Below are 19,540 nucleotides of genomic sequence, written 5' to 3'. Positions count from 1 at the left end.
CTATATGCTTAGTGTATCAAATGTGCAGAGCACTGACACTGATATAGAGACATATTATGAGTTTAGGCTCTTATTCTTGCCACAGCATCTTCATATGATGCACAGCTTTTGAGAAAACGTGTACCAGTTATCGCCAGCATACATCACAAGCCCCAACTTTTATTATGGAAGAAGACTATCAGGGGACCACCACATAGCACCAACTCAAAAATAAGTATCGTTCATCAAATTTCCTTTTTGAGCATTGGAGTACTGTGGGGTCTCCAAAGGATGTGCATCAACACCCAAATAACTTGTATTTTCCACAATGACATCCATCCACACCAGGACAACTACTAATCACAAACTTGCTTTGCACTTGGTGATATGACAAAAAGTTAATACAAAAAAGGAAAGCTTCAAAGGTCAGATGCAACAACACAAAGGAGGAGTAAGCATTGACTCTGCTACGCAATATAGTCAATTTTTCTAGATAGGCATATTACGACTCGCAAGGGTGCCCTTTTAGCTCGGAAGAAGGAAGAAAAATTTGACCAATCAGAGAGCAGGAAACTTTTCCGAGCTAAAAGGGCACCACTGCGAGTCGGTGCAGATGAGCCTCATTAAAAAAATTGAGTATAGTGGAGAACGGTTGCCAGATTTTCAATACCCTGTAATTCATCTGTCATCTCCAGCTCATGCCGGAGTACTTGGAAAAATTTAGACAAAATGCAAATATTGGTTTCTTAGTGTTTGTACATTGCAAATAAAAAAAATTCCTTCCAAATACTAAAGTCTTTATAAAGACAAACTTTTTTCGGGAGCAATTTACTTCATGCACGTTTTGTTTCACATAAGTTTACGTAAAAACAAGTTAAAAAAGAATACAATTTTAATAGTAAGTTCCTTTAATGCATATTACGCAATCCTTATAGTAAGCAAAGCCATTACACAACAAATGGTAATGTGTAAAAATCATAGTTCATCAGTATAGTTAATCAGTAAACAGTTTTACTAAATCCTGACAACACCATATAACAATATCTTTAGATACTGAAATTCTACCTAAAACATGAGGCTTAACAGTACAAAAAATATAAGCAAAAACTAGAAAACGTCCAAGGGAAACTAGTAATGCTCCAACTGTTATAAATTCTTGGCACATGGAAATTATTTTCAAATAACATTTATAGTGCAACAGTAATCCCTAGAATCACAGTTTTTGCTCCAAATTAAATATAAACCACACAGACAAAAAATGTAAATTCAGTTTTTAAATAAATTATAAAATCTAATACAGTAAAAGGTTCAACTGGCAATAACAACCTTCATATTATTTAGATGCATTCCTGGTATACAATTTGCTCATAACAATCTTGTGTCCTTCACTATAAGAATTAATACCTATTTAAAGTCTTTAAACATGGAGAAAATGATTAAAGCAAATGTATATAATAATGACCTGAGATGCCAGCTAGAAAAGACGATTAATGGCAAAGGGAGACAACTTGCTTAGGCTTAATCATTACTACTAAGGCACTAGCAACAATATGTATTTAGTAACAAATTAATACCTTGTACCTACCCGTGTAAATATTTTCTGACAAGGCTAGACTACAAACAAGGCTTCTGTTTCAGGAGTATGAGCCACAAACCTCTAATATATAAGAAAAGAATTTCACTATACACAGTACTAGAGAAAACAAAATTAACACCCATGGTTCAGAATATTGGTAACTACTCATTGAACATGTAGCATGTTAAAAACTTCAATGAAAATCTTGAGATTTTGAGTCAAGAGGTGATGACAGTAACAGAAAAAGGCAACTACACAAGCTTGAGTGTCGAGAGATTTACACAAGAAAAGTATAAAATTGAAAAAAATTTAACAAAGCTTACTCAACTTATAACAGTACTTATCTTGGTTTGCTATTCTAGACATCAGACATTTATAAAAATCTATATAGGTACCTAAAATCTGAATGGTCAAGACAACAGTGCAACTGTATTCCATTTTCATTAAGTGATGTCAAAACGTAATTTGTGTCTAAATGCTCAATATCCTTGCTACTCTGCTAACCTTTAAAATGAGCACAAATGAAAACATTGATTTTAACTTTTACCCGCTAAATACTGCTTCACATTTTTTTTTTTTTTTTCTTAAAATTTGCAGTTACACTTACAGGTGAAAATTTCAAGGATTATCTATTTTATCATGATGAATTTTAGCCCTGGAAAGGTTTTGATTGTTTTAAACTCTAAATCTTATAATTGCGCAATACCATTTGCCATCTCGTACGAATGTGACTATCAAGAAATTGTGCATATGCCCAGGATCTCAAAATAATCAACAGAACATTACTTTAGAAATTCAAGTGCCCACTTGATCCAAAATAATGACTCAAATTTAAAACTTTTCAATGCATCAAATTCAAACAACATGAATCCAAATTTATAAATAATTTAAGATCATAAAGTATATGATGAGCAAATACCAACAGATATGTTACATATCAGACACACTGATAATCAACATTTGAAAAAAATAATTATAATGAAAGCCCTTTCCATAGGTGTAACAGGAACTCAGATCTTAAGAGAAATTTATCACAGCATCGCAGCTTTGTACACAGCAAGTCTTGAAAAAGTCTTTTGAGATCATAATTAGAATCCCTTCTTACTCATTGGTAATCTGAGTGACAGGAGACACTACAGCAGTTACAGCCTTCTGATCCTTTTCATATATTCTGAAAAATAAGAAGTTGATTACCACTACCCAATAATACAGTTTCCGATACAATTACCAGTTTAAGTTTCTTGGCTACAACCTAACCAAATATTATCATTTAAAAATTCAAGCTCTTTGCTAAATAAATAGAAAAAGATAGTGTATGTTCATTTCTAACTATACCAGATTTGCATTTGTTACAAAGAGGACTTCTCAAGAATATGACCCCCGATCTTGGCAATGTTTGAAGATTCTTGCCTCAATGAGGGGGAAGAGCTTCCCTCGATTCTGCTGTCATTAGCCAGTCGTCTAAGCGACAAAGTAGACGGTTCCATTCTTGTGCGCCCATGAAGACACTAAGGGTGAGAACTTGCGGTGCTATGTACAGGCCACAGCACCTCCTTCAACTGGTATATTTGTGTTGAGCTAGAACCTTAGATACTCCCTCATGAGCGTGTGAAGCACTAAGCGCTTAGGATGGCGAGCGCTGGACCCCCCTCTACAAGTGCGTGTCGGGTTAGGCAAGTAGATGTGAGCGCGATGGCACATTAGGTTCATCATTCTCGTAAAAACACAGAAGCTTCTCACTCGTAAGTGTTAGAAACTATGAGGACAGGGCCCAAAGGTTCTGACCTTAGAAAGCTCCACGAGCTTCATTAGTCCTCAAGAAACATAATGTAGGCGATCACTCCGAAGAGTTACAGCCTATGAGAGGTTTTCTCTTCATTGGTGGTTAAAACTAAGAGGCACAAGTTCCAAAGTTCTGGGCCCCCTGAGCTTTGTTATGCTTCGAAGAGGTACAAAGTAGGCAATAACCAAGAAAAGTTGTGGCCTACTAGACACATCGATGGATAGGTCGGCAGGCATCACCACCTGTGGCAATGACCCCGTAGGGATATTGCTCAAGAGAGACTTCATTCTCTGGGGGCACAATGAGAAATGCGGAGACCGATTCACCATCATCAGCAATAATGCCGAAGGGTTATAGTCTACAAGACTCGTTGATGGGAGTGGTGGCAACCGCAGGCATTACCATCCAAGTTAAGGCCCCAGAGGAGAATGAGCTCAGACTTTTTGTACCATGAGGGTACAAATGAAGACCAGGCACTGCAAGCAGTCACCTTACTCCTCTGTCAAGCTCCAAAGAGCTTTGCGGAGAATGGAAAAATTCAATCCTGTCAGAGGAAACCTCCTGAGGGAAAACCAACAGATGAAAAACTTCTCCCCCACAGACGGGAGAGTGATCAACCTCTGTTGCTGCTGTCATTAATTCTCCCCTTAAGCAGGGAGATTGTTGGAGAGTATTTGGTGAAGGGTTGCTCTCCCTCGGAGGAGAAAGTCGCTCAACACCTGGAGGCGGACCTCCGGGCAGCAAACTATGCTTTCTGTCAACAAGCAAAGCTCAAGTTGAAGGTCGGCATCTAGTGTTGCCTGTGAAACATAGCCGAACTGCCTCTGCTCTCATTACTACCCTGAAGCAATAGAAACGAAGGTGGGCAGAAATAATGTATTACAGTAAAATGTAACACATATGAAACCAATTATGTATGAAGATGAGGAAAAGTTTAAAATTTTAGGCCAGTTGGTTTTTAATAGGACTTGAAAACCAAGTAAAGCAGAGGCGATCAGACATCGTCCATTTTCTTCTTAGCAGAAATGCTAAGTGGCTTGTGTTGGCTACTGTTTCGCTGTCGCCGAAATGTATCTCTATAGCATAGCCGAAATGTATCTCTATAGCATAGAGCTGAAAGGTTTGTTATGTTGCCGGAACAAGTAAGTTTTGTAATTGCCAAAATCATACAATCACTGTTTAAAAGAAGACAAATACAAAATCAAACAAACTCCATCACATCTGATCATTCTTGCAATATATAATTTTTTTTATTTTTCATTAATTTTATCTCATTGCATTATAAACATTTTGAAAATATTTCAAACAACGGAGCACTCAAAAAGACTAATCACTGTTAATATAGAGCAAATGTGTTACTATGGCAACTGCTAACCAGTGATAACATGCAGTCAAAGGATTAGTCACAGCTACACTTGGTGGAATCTTTGTAACACTAGAATTTTGTTTGTAATCATTTAAAAAACTTTTGGATACAGAATTCTCAACTTGTATCAATGTTTTACATTTTATATCTCAACAGCACATGGGCAAATACCTGAACAATTCGTCCATTATTTGTGACAGCATTTGTAGAGTGTAACCAGTTGTTGTCTCTAGAGGTAACGGCCAAGTTGGAAGTATATCACAATTAACACGACCACATGCAAGACATGCTGCAGCTACTTGGGTAGACGGCCACTGAAGAAACAAATAATCTGTAAGATGGTCAAACTGTATTTCACACACAAAACATTTTAGCCATCAATTTTAACTTTTTTATTCACAAAGCCCATGCATATTCTGAATGTACCATTAATTTCTAAATAAATATTTCATGGATTGGCATTAAAATAATACTCCTAATTAATTTTTCTGCTCTAACAATATTTTTCAAAATTCAAGCCTAACACCTATGGGATATATTTTTATTTTCTAATAATTTTAGGAAATTAACACTTGTGAAAGAAGGAATTCAGTTATTCCTCCCCAATTACAAGCATTAAAATAATTTGTTTACATAATCTACATAAGTATGCTACAAAAATGAGGTTTCTTAACAATACTATATACATATTACAGCATTAATTACCTTGTATTGATCTGTCAAGGAAGTCCAATGTTTCTTTCCAAAGTAGCTTTGAAGCTTGGAGTTTATTAGTTATGGTAATACCTTTCATGGTATCACCAACTATTATCCCTCGAGTTAAATAAAACTCCGCAAAGTGGGCCGCTGTCACCTTACCTGCAATTAAATTTCCTAAGTTATCAGACCTTTTCTACTAATGAAAATGCAGATGTATAAAATATATATCAACACATGCAAATTTTTCAGGATAAAGGTATGTAGCCTAATCAAAAGTCCCCCAAATTTCCAAGTACTTTGTTGGGGATGAGGAACTTCAAAGAACATGAACCTATAACCAACTCTTTGCTCAGCTGGATAGTTGAACTAAACCAAAGCAACCAGCTCTTTTTTTTAGATTTTGCTTATAAATTTCTTTCCCTTCAAGCAATTAGGAATAATCTTAGGAAGATGAAACTACTATGACATAAAATATGTTTAAAAATGGCTTTGTAGTGCAATCTCTGGACTTTGTATAAGGCTAAAATAGGAAATCCGATATTACATAAACACCAAGGAAATATTGTTCTAAGATGTCAATAAATGTCCAAAGCACAAACCCAAGTGTGTATAAGCAAGACAGTCAAGTTCAGGCCAACTGCAGCTTGACAAAGCAGCTCAGTTGCTGAAATTTTCCTGCTATGAGTAATGATTATGTCATAAGGGGCATCATAGAAAGGAACAAACCTCCTAGCACATCTCAACTAACCCTCAACCTCCATTCACAATCCAAGTGAACAAACATTTGTCCTACTCCCCTGCACATGGCTATGGAGGAGGGAGGGTCCTTGGAGACCGGGACAATCATCTACAACCAAACAAAATCTACAAACAGATACAGTAGAAAAGTTCCCTGAGGGAAAAATAAAAAGTCTGACTCTTATCTCACTAGGTCTGACTGAAGCGTAATGACTGCCTAACATTTTGTTATTCTGAGTTTTGTTAAGGGCTTAGTTGATTTGGCCTTTCCCTCCAGACTACCTCAGTAGGGGTCATGAATGGGCCAAGTACTACACATGAACGCTGTACTGCATGGATTTGTTTCAGGTACATACATACATACATATACCAAAGGCACTTCCCCCAATTTTGGGGGGTAGCCGACAACAACAAGAAACAAAACAAAAAGGGGACCTCTACTCTCTACGTTCCTCCAGCCTAACCAGGGACTCAGCCGAGTTCAGCTGGTACTGCTAGGGTGCCACAGCCCAACCTCCCACATTTCCACCACAGATGAAGCTTCATACTGCTGAGTCCCCTACTGCTGCTACCTCCGCGGTCATCTAAGGCACCGGAGGAAGCAGCAGGTTTCAGGTAGCGTTTGATAAACTCCCTATCCCAGAGCATCGTGTAAAATTTCTTGAAATTGCATATTAGCAAAGAAAGCTAGTGAAGAGGAAATTTTTCCTACATTATGGGTTTTAGGGATGAAGACAGGATCAGCTTTTCAATTAGGGTGTACGTCAAAATACTGATAGCCCTTGTTGATCTGGGAATTTTAAAATAAACTACCTTCTGACAACATGGATCTCTATAAGTATAATTGTAAGGTTGATACAGGACAGAGGTTACTAAAGCCAAGGTGTAAAGCAGATCTCATCTCTGAAGAGGCTTTTTATTTTTGGCAAGAAAAAGGATATCCGGTGTCAGAATTAGATGACAACCAGGGATTATTCCAATGAACTCATGGTCACTATGGAAGGCTGCTAGTTCACTGAATCTGTAGAGTAACAAATTTCTTGGGATGTCTGTCTCAGTCTCAGGGCCTATTCCCAAGCTGGTGTTGGGAATTTGCTGACGAGGTTGTTCCTCGTTGTTACTTCACATTTGCTTTTGTTTTGTGGTCTTACACTATTGAGATATTCTGTTCAAGAGGCAAATCAGCAGTCCAGTCTTTGTCAAACTTACCGTGGCCCACTACACTGTAAACCATAGAGCACTGCTTACCCATCGGCAATTCCTTGTATAAATAGATGGCAGGAAAAGCACATAGAGGATACAGAGCAATGGGTTTCCAAGAGGGTCGGTGCTGACACCGATTCTATTCAACATCTAAATAAATAACCAGCTGCAGTACCAGAACATCTACTGATACATATATGCAGACAACCTGAGCAGCATTTCCACTTGATCGTATTCCTTCATCACCATCGAAGAAGGACTGTCCAATGCCCTGACTACCCTCTCCACCTACTACAAAAAGTGGCCTCTCAATGTCAATCCATGCAAAACACAGGTGTGTGCCTTCCAACTGAATAGTCACCAGGCAAACATAATTGAGGTGACGAAGAACTGGAAAATCTCTCTTTCCCAGTTTACTTGGGTGATTCTTGGTCTGAGGCAGTGAATACTCCATGCTCTTTGGCCAGAAGTGGAGCTATTAAAGCAGCTGTCCCTAAATAATCCTGAATGATAATCAAATCTTTCAAAATCAAACATGTAAACATGTTGGAGGAAACATTGAATGACACTCTCTCTCTCTCTCTCTCTCTCTCTCTCTCTCTCTCTCTCTCTCTCTCTCTCTCTCTCTCTCTCTCTCTCTCTCTCTCTCTCTCTCTCTCTCTCTCTCCCTAATAGGTGGAATGGTGAAAGGAACATATTTTTCTCTTGAAGGAACTTCATAACAGGAAGAGTCACTGCACAGAGTTCTCAAGCAGGATCTTCACCCTCCCGAGGCTACAGACAGCTACTTGGTTATCTATGAAAATCTTTATATGGTAGTAACAGGGACCAAGTCTCTTCAATGTTGAGAAGACCACTATCATTTCAAACATTTATTTGAAATGTTGCAAACTGAGGTGACTGTTTCCCATAGTTCCCTGAATGATATCACTAACCAGACAGGGGTGAATCTGTATGAAGGATCATGGTAATCGGGGGAAGGACGAATGGGACCGACATGGTCCCCAAACCTTCTGAGCCACCCTTCTCCACACCCAAATGAGATATTTCAACCTGTTCTTTATCACTGGGTCAGATCTTGAGGATAATTGAGGACTTAAAATATCTAGTTGCTGCCAGGTGGAGAAGTAGCTCAAAACAAAGAATCTAATCTTGGTTAAAATTCTTTGCCGAGTTGCTTTTGTAAGGCTTAGTGTGGCTTTCTCCATATTGTAATATCTTTCTTGGAATTAGTTTTAATTTGTAATATCTTTCTTGGAATTAGTTTTAATTTTGCAAAGTTGATCAGGAAACCCAGGTCCTGATGAACCTACAAAATTTTAATTAAGTGTATTTAAGGCATAATTCTTTTGTCACTGCCTAAATCAACCAATCGTCAAAATGAGCTATGATCTGAACTTCCTGCAACTGCAAGAGTTTGACTACTACCTTTACTAGATTTGTAAACAGTCCTGGGATGCTATGAAAGATAAATGACATTGCTTTGAGGCTGTAAACACCCCTCCAGGTCCAAGCCCCACATATTAGTAACTGGTGGACTTGAAGAATAGCCGTCATTTTGAATGGATCACCCGATATGGTTGTTGAGATTAGACAGGTCAAAGACCACTCTTCCCTCTGGGGAGTGTTTCTTCGGTATGCTGAATACTATACTCTGGAATTTTAGAAACCTGCACCTTTTTACTACTCCTTTTTCAAGTTCCACAGTTCTGGCTTGGTGAAATTTGAATTGTGGGAGTTCTGAATCCGCAGTATACAGTACTCTGCGTTCAATGATCCTGAAAAAGATGAAGACAACCCTTAATCCAAAGCCCCTCATTGATGAGTTCCTTTACCTCTTTTGCATCAACCCCCTCTATTTCCTTTGGATAATCTCTAATGGTCTCAGCTTGCTCCAAAGCCAAAGTTTGACTGACTCTGGGATTGGGCTTTACTTTGAGCAGAGTAGCATTGCTGTCGCACTTCCTCTCAATGAAATTTTGGTATAGGTCTAGGCTTTGGATTGGAAAAGGGGCTGATCTCTTTGTGGGTTGCCTCTGAGCCTGCTGCTGGATCTTATAAGCTACTAATTTATAAAAGTAAACCATCTTTTTTTAAGAGGATGGCCAAAAACCTTTCCTCATCTCTCTCCACTATCTTTGGCTTTGCCTACTAGGGCATAGGAGAAGAAAGTTTTGCCAAAATTCCTTTACCTTTACTTTCTCTAGACAAAATTTTGGTTGTATTTGGGGCCTCACCTCAAACTTACTCTAAAAAACATTTTGCAAGACCACATAGATGGGTTTACAAATTAGCTTTACAACCATCAGAGTGGGTCTCTGAGGCCCCCCTATAGGCCACTTCCAAAGAAACCACAGCAGACAACAAGTTGAACAAGGTGTGCTGGGCACTGAATTCTACTGTCCTATAGTGACCCGAGACTAAAGAAAAATACACTCTTTGGCCAGCTAAATCACCTTTGAGGATAATTGAAAGCTTAAAATTGCTAGTTGCTGCCTGGTGGAGAAGTTGCTCAAAACAAAGAATCTGACCTTGGTTAAAAGCTAATTCTCCCTTATTTACTCTGGACAGCAATTTCAAAATTTTGTCCAAAAGGGAAGTTTTCTAGCATGGCACTGTAATTCCAACCACAGAGGCATCTAGTAAGCTGTGGTCTAGGTGAAAATCCCTAGTGTCTGATATGCTTCAGCTAAAATATTCAGAACAGATTTATATATAGAGCACCAGAACAACCTCCTTAGGGGCTAGCTGGGGACATGTTCTATGAGATGGATTTTTTAATCTCCAAGTCTGAAAGTATTGAAAGGTTCTTAAATTTGATGTCATCGAATGGCATGTCCATATACTTGTGAAAAAAAAAAAAATATATATTTTTACTCAGGCCAAAACATGCATACATCACAGGATTACCAAGGTTTTCTTACTGAAACTCCCTCTTCATCCATAGCAGAGGCCCCCTCTCCCACTTCCCCCAACTACTGAGTCTTCAATAATTGGAACAGAAAGAAGAGCTCCCACTGTACCCTTCCTAAGAATATGGGAACCCGAAGGCCACGTGACAACTGAACCCACAGGAATGGGAGGAGGATTCCAACCGAATGCCAAGCCACAGACGAATCCTCAGGCTGGAGCAGAAACAGAGCAGACAGCATGCCAAAGCTACCTGGATGAGCTACACCTGGAGTTTGCTGACTGTGGAGGGAGCAGATCAATGCCTCTAGTACTCTAGCTGAGGGAGGCATCCATGGGAGATGCAAGTATACCAAATCAAGGCAGACTGGTAACCTGCTTAGTGGAACCTTGACCTGGATGTAAACTAAACAGCTAAGTGGTCATCGAGATGTTTCCTGAGGGATACTTTGAGAAAATCAAAACCTACTCTCAGGAACCCTGCAGCAAGGCTGCCTCCTCTGGGCAGTCTAGGTTGCTTTCAAATTTAAAATCTAGACCATGGAGAAGGGCCTGGTCCACTATGACCACATTTCTGACAACCCTAACTGCTAAATGGTGGCACACAACTGAAGTGTCGAGGTGCATGCGTTGGAGATTTCCGCGTCATGCACACAAGGGAAACTTCTGGCATGTAACCAATATAATCTCTTTAGTTTCCAACGTCTGAGATAAATAGCCATTCATACGAGCTAAGCACATTTGGGAGTAGATGATGAACAAGTAGATTATTAAATTCAGCTGAAAACTGATGAACATCAGCCTGCATAATATACATGGCTTGGATAAAGGCAGATGACAAAGGATCACGATCAGAGGTGGAATTCTGAACCTCGCTTTGGAGGGGAGGAGAAACTACATCAACAAACAGGTTATAAAATACTTGATGGTCATCCTTTGTTATCAAATCTCTGGGAGACTGTAACAAAGGATCAGGCAAGGGAAGATCAGGGCTCGAAAGGGAAGGCTTGAGCTTCTTATTCATCTTTGAGGCCGAAGCAATCGGAGGAGAACAATCATGCTTGGCAGCCTACTTCCTTCATTCACTGAACTTCTCCCACTGGGTGGCCAACTACTCCTGACACATTACAGGGGGTATCCATTGGGCACCTATATCCTATACACACAGGGGATGAGGATTGATGTCGATGAGACTCGAAGGTACCACAAGGGTACCATTCAGCACCAGGGCTAGTACGTATCAACACTTGCTTCAACTCATACAGGAGAAGATAAAGAATAAAAGTGCTGGAGGAGGTCAGTAACATAAGACAGTTCACCTTGACAACCAGAAGCAGAGTGGAGATCCCAGCTACGAGCACCGACACACCGGCCCTCAAAGAGAATGGGTGATGTAACCACACAAAGTTGCCAGATCATCGATAATTCATCACATGTCTTGACAGGCTGTGCCAGAAGCAACTCAATTAAATGACAAGGATTTGTATCCATTTAGGAACAAACTCAACTTCATGCATTTTCTGGACATCTCTCCACTATATATTACAGCAAAAGCCAAAAGTATTTTTCATGTACATACCTACATTCCAGTTAAAAGATTTCAATATATACTGTTCCATAGAATTGAAAAGTTTCAGTGAATATTTATTGTTCACTAGAGAATTGAGGTCTGTAATACTGGGAATTTTTTCTTCAGCTTCTTCAAATTTTGCTGGAAAAGAAAGTTTGTAAACTTCATTCCACTAATATAATTAAAGTTCCAAGTCTTATTTGCTTTTAAGATACCTTTTATATTTATATAATGACAGTAATCCTAATTTAATTTGATAAAAAACTTAAATTTTTAAAAGAATTATTCAAACAGTTACTTTTAGTCCATTTATTATTCACTTATGTGAATGGCTTGATCAATTTAATAAAAAATTAAGAATAATAATAAAATCATGTAGATTTATTTACATTTCAAAATAAATCTCTACTTAATTGGCTTCATTTATATAGCAGTTAATAACATACATTACTATACTCTTCAATGTGATCCATACTACAAAAAGTGCATGTCGCTAGTGTTTAGCATGTTCTACTCATCTGAAGGCTAAAGCCATCGAAGGCATCTAATAAATTGAACTCATTTTATCAATAAATAAGCTTGACAAAAAATATGACAAAATTATAAAAAATTGACATACCTGCTATAAGAATTGTTGTGAGAGAAGCGAGCTTTAGTTGTTGCTTGGAAATGCGGTGAGTTTCCATAAATCTGTCTAGTAGATAGACAGCAAGATGAGTAGTTAGTACGTTGAGCTTTAATGTTTCACATACTATGCGAATTAAATCAACAAGATAAAGTCGCACATTCAACTGAAATGAAAAATTTGATTAGATTTGAAGAGTACTGTATTCATTTTGCACCTCTCCCTTTTCTTTCTTAGTTTTAATTTTCCTCCTTTCTTTTGATCCTTTTACACAGGGCTGTTAAAAATTTTTAGGTTTTGTATCACTGTATCATAAATTTCCCCTACTAGTAGAGTAGAAAGCAAAATAATCTGATTTAAAGATTCAAATTAATTATCACTACAGTATTGTACTATATAAAAAGAGAGGTTTTATATCTTAAAATATATTACCATTGGTAATATATTTAGGATACATTTCTACAAACACTAATAAAAAAATTCTAATTAGTGCTAATAGATGGTTCAAGAAACCCTAACCCGGAACTCGAACATATTCATTATTTCAATAGTCACCCAGTATCTATTTTGTATAATCTTCAAGTACAGCTTCCCAACAAAGTAGAAGAAAAGATTATTCTGGATTTTATACTATCCTGTTCAAAGTGGTATACTCCTTCACCACCCCACATCTTACTTACGAGCATTTGCTTCACCAATACTTACATGCTGAGCACATGCGACATTTAGGTGCATGGAAGGATATAGAAAACTCCTGAGGGATAGTGAATTCAATCTCAGAAAAATAACCAATTGGAAAATAATTTTTATTTTCATACAAACCCAAGTCCCTTACATAAGAGAATGATAGTAGCGCAAGCTGGAATTCAGCAGTTAAAAGATTTAACAAGGTAGTTGTCAGCCCATTAGCCGAGAGGCGCCTCCTTGCTCACAGACAACTCATTTTCATTGTAGCCGGGACTTACTCAGGGGTTGGTGCTTGCAGAAGACTTCTTTGACTTCATACTGCCATCTGTTGCTAATTTTATGAACTACTCACTCTGCCGCTGTCTTCATTCTTATTACGCTGACACTAATCACAGAAAATCACTTTGCCTGGTATATGAAGGTGCTACCAAGCAACACCTCTTTTGTGTAGTCACCACCAAGCAAGTCTATCCCTGTATGCCCTGGTGTTGTGGAAAAATTAGTTATAATGGGAAAAATACAAATTACGCCTTCCCGAGGCAGGTACTTAAACTATAATAAAGCCAAGGACGTTATTCTTTGTTCGTCCAAATTGGACTTGCCAGCAAAAAATATCATAGTAAAACAATAATAAAATATTGATAACAATAATGGTTCAAAAATCGTAAGTGACTTAACCAAGAACCTAGATGACAGAATACCAGATGGGCAATATCAACGTGAAATTCCAGCGAGGCAAACAAAACAACAATGGCTGCCGACGCCGAGAAGGCCAAGCCAATCCAAAATTAAAATCCACACTACTGGAAAGAGAACAAATGCCCTGTACTGTAAAAAGCTGTCAAAACAAACTATGGTACTTAACATTGGTAAAGGTGAAGTAGTAGCGTCAGTCATGATGAATTATATCCAAAAACGGGAAAAACGCCTAGAGCACAAACAAATACGACCAAGTCCAAAACAGAAGGATGTCCTAGAGGGCGCTCATGTTAGGTGTCGGTGGCGTGGTCCAAGTGTGGTTACTAGGGCCTCTGTTACGGCCCTTCCCTTTGATGAAGGAATTATCTAAATGGAAGACAGCCAGTGAATAGTGGTTTTTCACACTCCCCTGCTTTATACACGACAGCCACAAGGTGCTCGGGCGAGGGTAGTAACCTCTGCATTCCATGCTTTTATCTTTCTCTGGTATATTTGGAAGATTTATATCAGAAAAGTGTAAAGAAGGACCTTTTCACCTGGCGTCATAGGTCTCTCCGCAGAAATAGATTTTTCCTTCGTCAAAATCCCTTTTATATCAAGTGGTTTTATACTTTTATTAAGAATGTTAGTTTTTATATTTTGGTCCGTCAACCTTGTCTCATTATATTCTGTTTTTGCAGTATGCCCTACTCCCTGTAGAGCTTGGAGATGGCAATTAGAATTGCAATCAAGTAGAGAAGCATACTGTAGACATCTGACTGTGCATACTGACAGAAATTCCCAAGTGTGAAGGATTTGACAAAAACTGTTGTGAATTAGCCCATACAGTGGACAGTGGGAACAAATCTATTATCAGACATACTTTGTGTATCCTGTTAACCTATAGAATTGATGGAGTGACGTCAACATTCCTCTACCTTATAAACTACTGTGAACTTGGTATAGTAATCCAGCACTGAATAGATTCTCATCAATGATGCAATGAAACAATTTTGACATTTCTTAACCTGCTAAGCGTCACCCACGTGATAAACCGTTCACCACGATCTACTCGGTACTGCCTTCAACTGCATATTCCGTTAATGACTTTAACTGCCTTCATCAAATCGTCAGTCTCATGACAATACGTTTACTCGTATAGTAAGTATAGGATCGTCAATTGGCAACTCTCTCAGCATATGGGGGCTGTAAATAGAAACTTATATGATGTCTGGCAACTATTTTTCTGAAGGTAGCTTGATGTTAGAAAACTGGTTTCCTTTCAGTGCACTTCGGGCGTTCATGCAGATAAGGTTGTTTGTTGTTCCTTTTACAATGAGCGGTCTAAAGGTGAAGGCTATTTCTTTAGATGAAATAAATGATATTCATGTTGAGGAATTTGATAATGATAACCTGCTTGATAATGAGAGCACTAGTTCTGAATCCTCCAGTGATGAGCATATTGAAGAAACAAAGTTTTCTTTCGATGCCAAGAGCTAAAGTGACTCGTTGCCAAATGAATGGACGAGATTTCACAAAACTATATAGGAAAGGAAACGTCGAGAGAGAGAGAGAGAGAGAGAGAGAGAGAGAGAGAGAGAGAGAGAGAGAGAGAGAGAGAGAGAATAAAGTGGATAAATAATGTGCAAATATATGACGAACATATTTGAAAACTACAGGAAACGATATCGAGAGAGAGAGAGAGAGAGAGAGAGAGAGAGAGAGAGAGAGAGAGAGAGAGAGAGAGAGAGATTAAAGTGGATAAATAATGTGCAAATATATGACGAACATATTTGAAAACTACAGGAAACGATATGAGAGAGAGAGAGAGAGAGAGAGAGAGAGAGAGAGAGAGAGAGAGAGAGAGAGAGAGAGAGAGAGAGAGAGAGAGAGTGTGTGTGTGTGTGCCTTTGTTTTTGTTGCGGATCCTAGCGTAAGATTTACGATTGAAGATAAAAAGAACCCATTATAATATTCAGTATTATGTAGGCTTTTGAAATGAAATAATAGTAGTATTAATTGTTTTTTGGCCCCACCATTTAATTAATATCCCTACTTTTAACTATAAATACGAATTATAAGCATAAAGAAATGATATTAACTTTGAAAAATTATCATTAGTGAAAGGACCGCTCAGGGCAAAAAAACCGTAACGGTACGTTAGCGGCAACCTGGTCCAGGGGGGACGCTTTACTGCTATCTGTATAAAATCCTAAGTGTTTTGACCCATACACCTGGTATGGCATTTACGTAATTGAAGTTTAGCCTTCATGGTAGAGAAGGGTACCTTTTCATTTGCTCTCGCTAGTGTGTTACAATAATTTCATGACTACCTTTGAAATACCCTTGAAAAAATATGAAGAATAAGATATAGAACCCCTAAAGAACTGTGGGATTGTTCCATAGGTGTTCATTCAGCTTTGTATTTTGAATATGTTTGTCTATTAATTTCACTCGAAACAGCTTAAACATAACCTGAATTAGCATATTACAATATTGTATTTTTTTTCACTCAGGAGCAAGTTGAACTTTTTTTTCCTTTTATCTTATAAACTGGAATTGTTTCCTTACCCTTTAGATGTCCCTTTCTCAGCCACTAATTTAGTCTTTTTTTTCTTAATAAATATCATTGTTTTTCCCCTTTTTTCTGTTGTTTTGTTACCTCTACTAATGTTAAGTACTTGAATAACCTGAAAACGGCTTACCTCTGAATAATATTAAGCAACTACAGTTCTAGCTGGGTCCCCTTACGCAGTATAAAATCAAGGGGTAGTGCCCAGTTCATCCTTGATCGTTTTCCTTTTACCCAGATTTCTGGGGATTCTACAGTTTCTTTTTGTGTAGTGAAATGTTGAAGTGTGGTCGGCATTCAGACAATAGGCAGTCTGCGTGCTACGTCTGGACAGTCCGCAAACCACTACAGTGTCTTCCTATTGAACTAGTAACAGAGGTGGTGTCAGTAGTAAGTTTTAGTCTATCACCGTACATTTAACACGGTACTTGTGATGTTTATAGTTAGGATCAAAATAAGCTGATGCTTAGCAGGATTGAAGGGCAATAAGGTGCTGTGAGCTACCAGTGACGTTGTTGGCGAGTGTCAGTGACCTCTTGTAAGGTTGAGTAGATTAGTGTATTTCAGCAGCTTAAGGACACATGTTGTTGCTGTAATGTTTGCAAACCCTTACTATTAGCCAAGAGTGTATACCCTCACATCTAATTTGCTCCTTTGCGAGGGGCTTGTATGAACTAATTCTTTGCTGCTATTAGCAAACAGCCAGTAGATGGTGTACAGTACTGTACATGTATTTTGCGAGGGATGGAAAAGTTCTATAAATATGAAAAATTCTAAGATAATTTGAATTTTTCCTAACCATACAAACCTTAGCTATTTACATTGGGTTTACCTTTTAGCACAGCTGAAATGGCGAGCCATTAGAATTTAACGAGGGTATATTACCCCCGCGCTAATTAGTGGAGGGGGGGGAAGGTAGCTAGCTACCCCTCCCCCCTCACACACAGGTGAATGCTCACTTTCACTTTGAGGTAGGACTTGTCTTGGGGGACAGGGCTGGCGGGCAAATATGTGTAAATAGCTAAGGTTTGTATGGTTAGGGAAAATACAAATTATCTTCGCATTTGTCATTTATTCCGTAACCGAAATACAAACCACGCTATTTACAAAGGGTGACTTACCCCTTAGGTAGGGTGGAAAGTCCCCAGCCATACTGGCTTTGGCTTTACCCGGGGATTCAGAATCCGAGTGAGTCGCACTCGAGAAAAGGAGTCCCTGTACCTCACAAGTTCCTTGCTCCGCAAGGAACCGTGTGGCCTACATAAGCTTGTGTGTGAAGGAGGAAGTGTGACCCGTCCTAGGCAGTTGACCTGGAGTTCCAGAAGGAACTCTGGGTTAGGACGTTCCCAATACCACCTCGTCAGGGTATGGGGGACGCGACAGTACTGACTCAATACTCGGAACACAAGGAAGCATGGTTTACCTGCAGAGGTTTGAGGTCAGCTATGCAGAGACCAGGATGCTGTTTCCCCGTAGAGGGGACGATGAAGAAAGAAATAAGGGCCAGACATCCAAGTACCGACCAAAACCGACGTTGCTTAACCTCGCTGGACGGACGAGAAGCGGGGTTTCCAACGTGGTAAGGCCGTTGACTCAATATCATGGCCAGATACTCCAGATGTTGAGGCAAAAGAGAGAAGGCTCCTAGTAAAATACCATGAACCCACACTCATGGTAAGCATCCGGAAGCTTGTCCCGGCGCTGAAGAAGGTCGAACCCGAGCCTACCGGAGTTGACCAGCCCTCCAAAAGCGAAGGAGGCGGAAGCCTGCACCTGTGGCTGAATTCCATGAGCTCCCTGGAAGATGAATGGAATGGGAACTGAAAGTACCCGTCCTTCCGATCCAGGGTTTAAGGAGTGCTGTCGCCTCGTTACCAGTCTGATCGATTCTGCTGTTCTACGCTGGACGAAGTTTGTTCGACAAACTTGATCAGGGCTGAGAGGTCGACTACGGAACTCCTGACTCAGATACTTCCTTACAAGAAAGGATCGACTGAAGAAGCCGGGGGTGAAGCCGTCGATGATCCCATGGAGGACCTTCTCCTAAGGTATGGATCATCCTGCCCAAATGGGCAACTCTTGCCGACCCTATGGCATAGAGGTTCAGAGACACTGAATTCGCTGACAGAGACGGCAGGCGCGATATCCTTGGCTGATCACAGAGATCGTGCGGGAATGGGCATCGGGAAGCTGTCATCCGGATGAGAAACCTTGAGCATCCTCCCAGCGAGAAACCTGCAAGGGGGAAACTGCAATTGGACACCTTGTCTCAGTTGTCGTAGCTGATAACTTAGGCCGACGTGGTTGAAAGAAAAAGGCGCTGGAGCCCTGCAGAGTCTGGAAGAAAGCGCCTAGGAGGAGTGAAAACGGAAGTCGATTTCCTCCGCACAGCCGCTGTCTAAATCTCTGTCCTTGGGCACAAACAAACTCTTCTCAAGGATGGAAGGGTGTTTGAGGTTGTCGACATCCACGGATGAGACACCCGAAAGGAAGCCCTCGATCAGCGCGTCCAGACGGTCCAACATTGAGCTTGCCCGCAAGTTAGATACTTAACGACGAAAGGCCAAGGTGCCTGAGCCCGAGAGGAGGAAAGTACCCATGATCTTCCTGTAGCTTCCTTGAACCAAACCTTGGGCCGTAACCGAGGAGGGAAAGGACCTGGTAAGCCCCCTACACGAGGTGGAGAAGAGGAAGGGGTAAGCAGTCACCCCTTGGCCGATGGAGAAACCTCGAACGGAAAGCCCCCCGCCAAAAATCCTTCCAGGGAATGACGGGGAAGGGCTAACCCAGGTTCTGAAAAGAGGAGTGTTGCTCAGACCTCCCTGAAGATTCTTCCTTTTCTTGAAAGTGCCATGCTCTGCGTTTACGGGGTGAGGCCGTGTTCTGGAAATACGCTCCAGAAGAACTCACCAGGGCTGGCCATGCTGCGAAAACCCCAATGGGAATCGTGGTCGCAATCGCCCTGGAGCTCGCGCGATGGTAAATCAATGATTTGCGCGTGGGCGAACGTGGAAGCGCCCATGCGCGGTCACGCAGGAACGCAAACGAAGGTGAGCGAAGGAGTGCAGAAGGAGGGCGAGCGTGGTAGGAAGGGCGAGAGCTGGTGGTTGGCGAGCGATAACCCATAGACGAGCAATGGACACTGCAAGAATTA

General features: G+C 40.0%; 1 protein-coding gene across 2 annotated transcripts in view; it reads right to left on the bottom strand.

The window, feature by feature from the left end:
* Positions 1-869: 869 nt before the first annotated feature.
* The window catches only part of LOC137630583 (cyclin-J-like), an 87,958-nt gene continuing 69,287 nt past the window's right edge, over positions 870-19,540 (bottom strand). For both annotated transcript variants that reach the window (XM_068362153.1, XM_068362152.1), the window contains 5 exons: positions 12,444-12,615; positions 11,834-11,965; positions 5,410-5,562; positions 4,876-5,035; positions 870-2,726 (listed from right to left, as the gene is read on the bottom strand). In XM_068362153.1, the coding sequence (XP_068218254.1) occupies positions 2,657-2,726; positions 4,876-5,035; positions 5,410-5,562; positions 11,834-11,965; positions 12,444-12,615 (687 nt within the window). In that variant the 3' untranslated portion in view covers positions 870-2,656. The remainder of the gene's footprint in view (positions 2,727-4,875; positions 5,036-5,409; positions 5,563-11,833; positions 11,966-12,443; positions 12,616-19,540) is intronic.

This window comes from Palaemon carinicauda, chromosome 38 (assembly GCF_036898095.1).
Source record: "Palaemon carinicauda isolate YSFRI2023 chromosome 38, ASM3689809v2, whole genome shotgun sequence".
Taxonomy (NCBI): Eukaryota; Metazoa; Arthropoda; class Malacostraca; order Decapoda; family Palaemonidae; genus Palaemon; species Palaemon carinicauda.
This window is presented reverse-complemented; position numbering and strand designations above follow the sequence as displayed.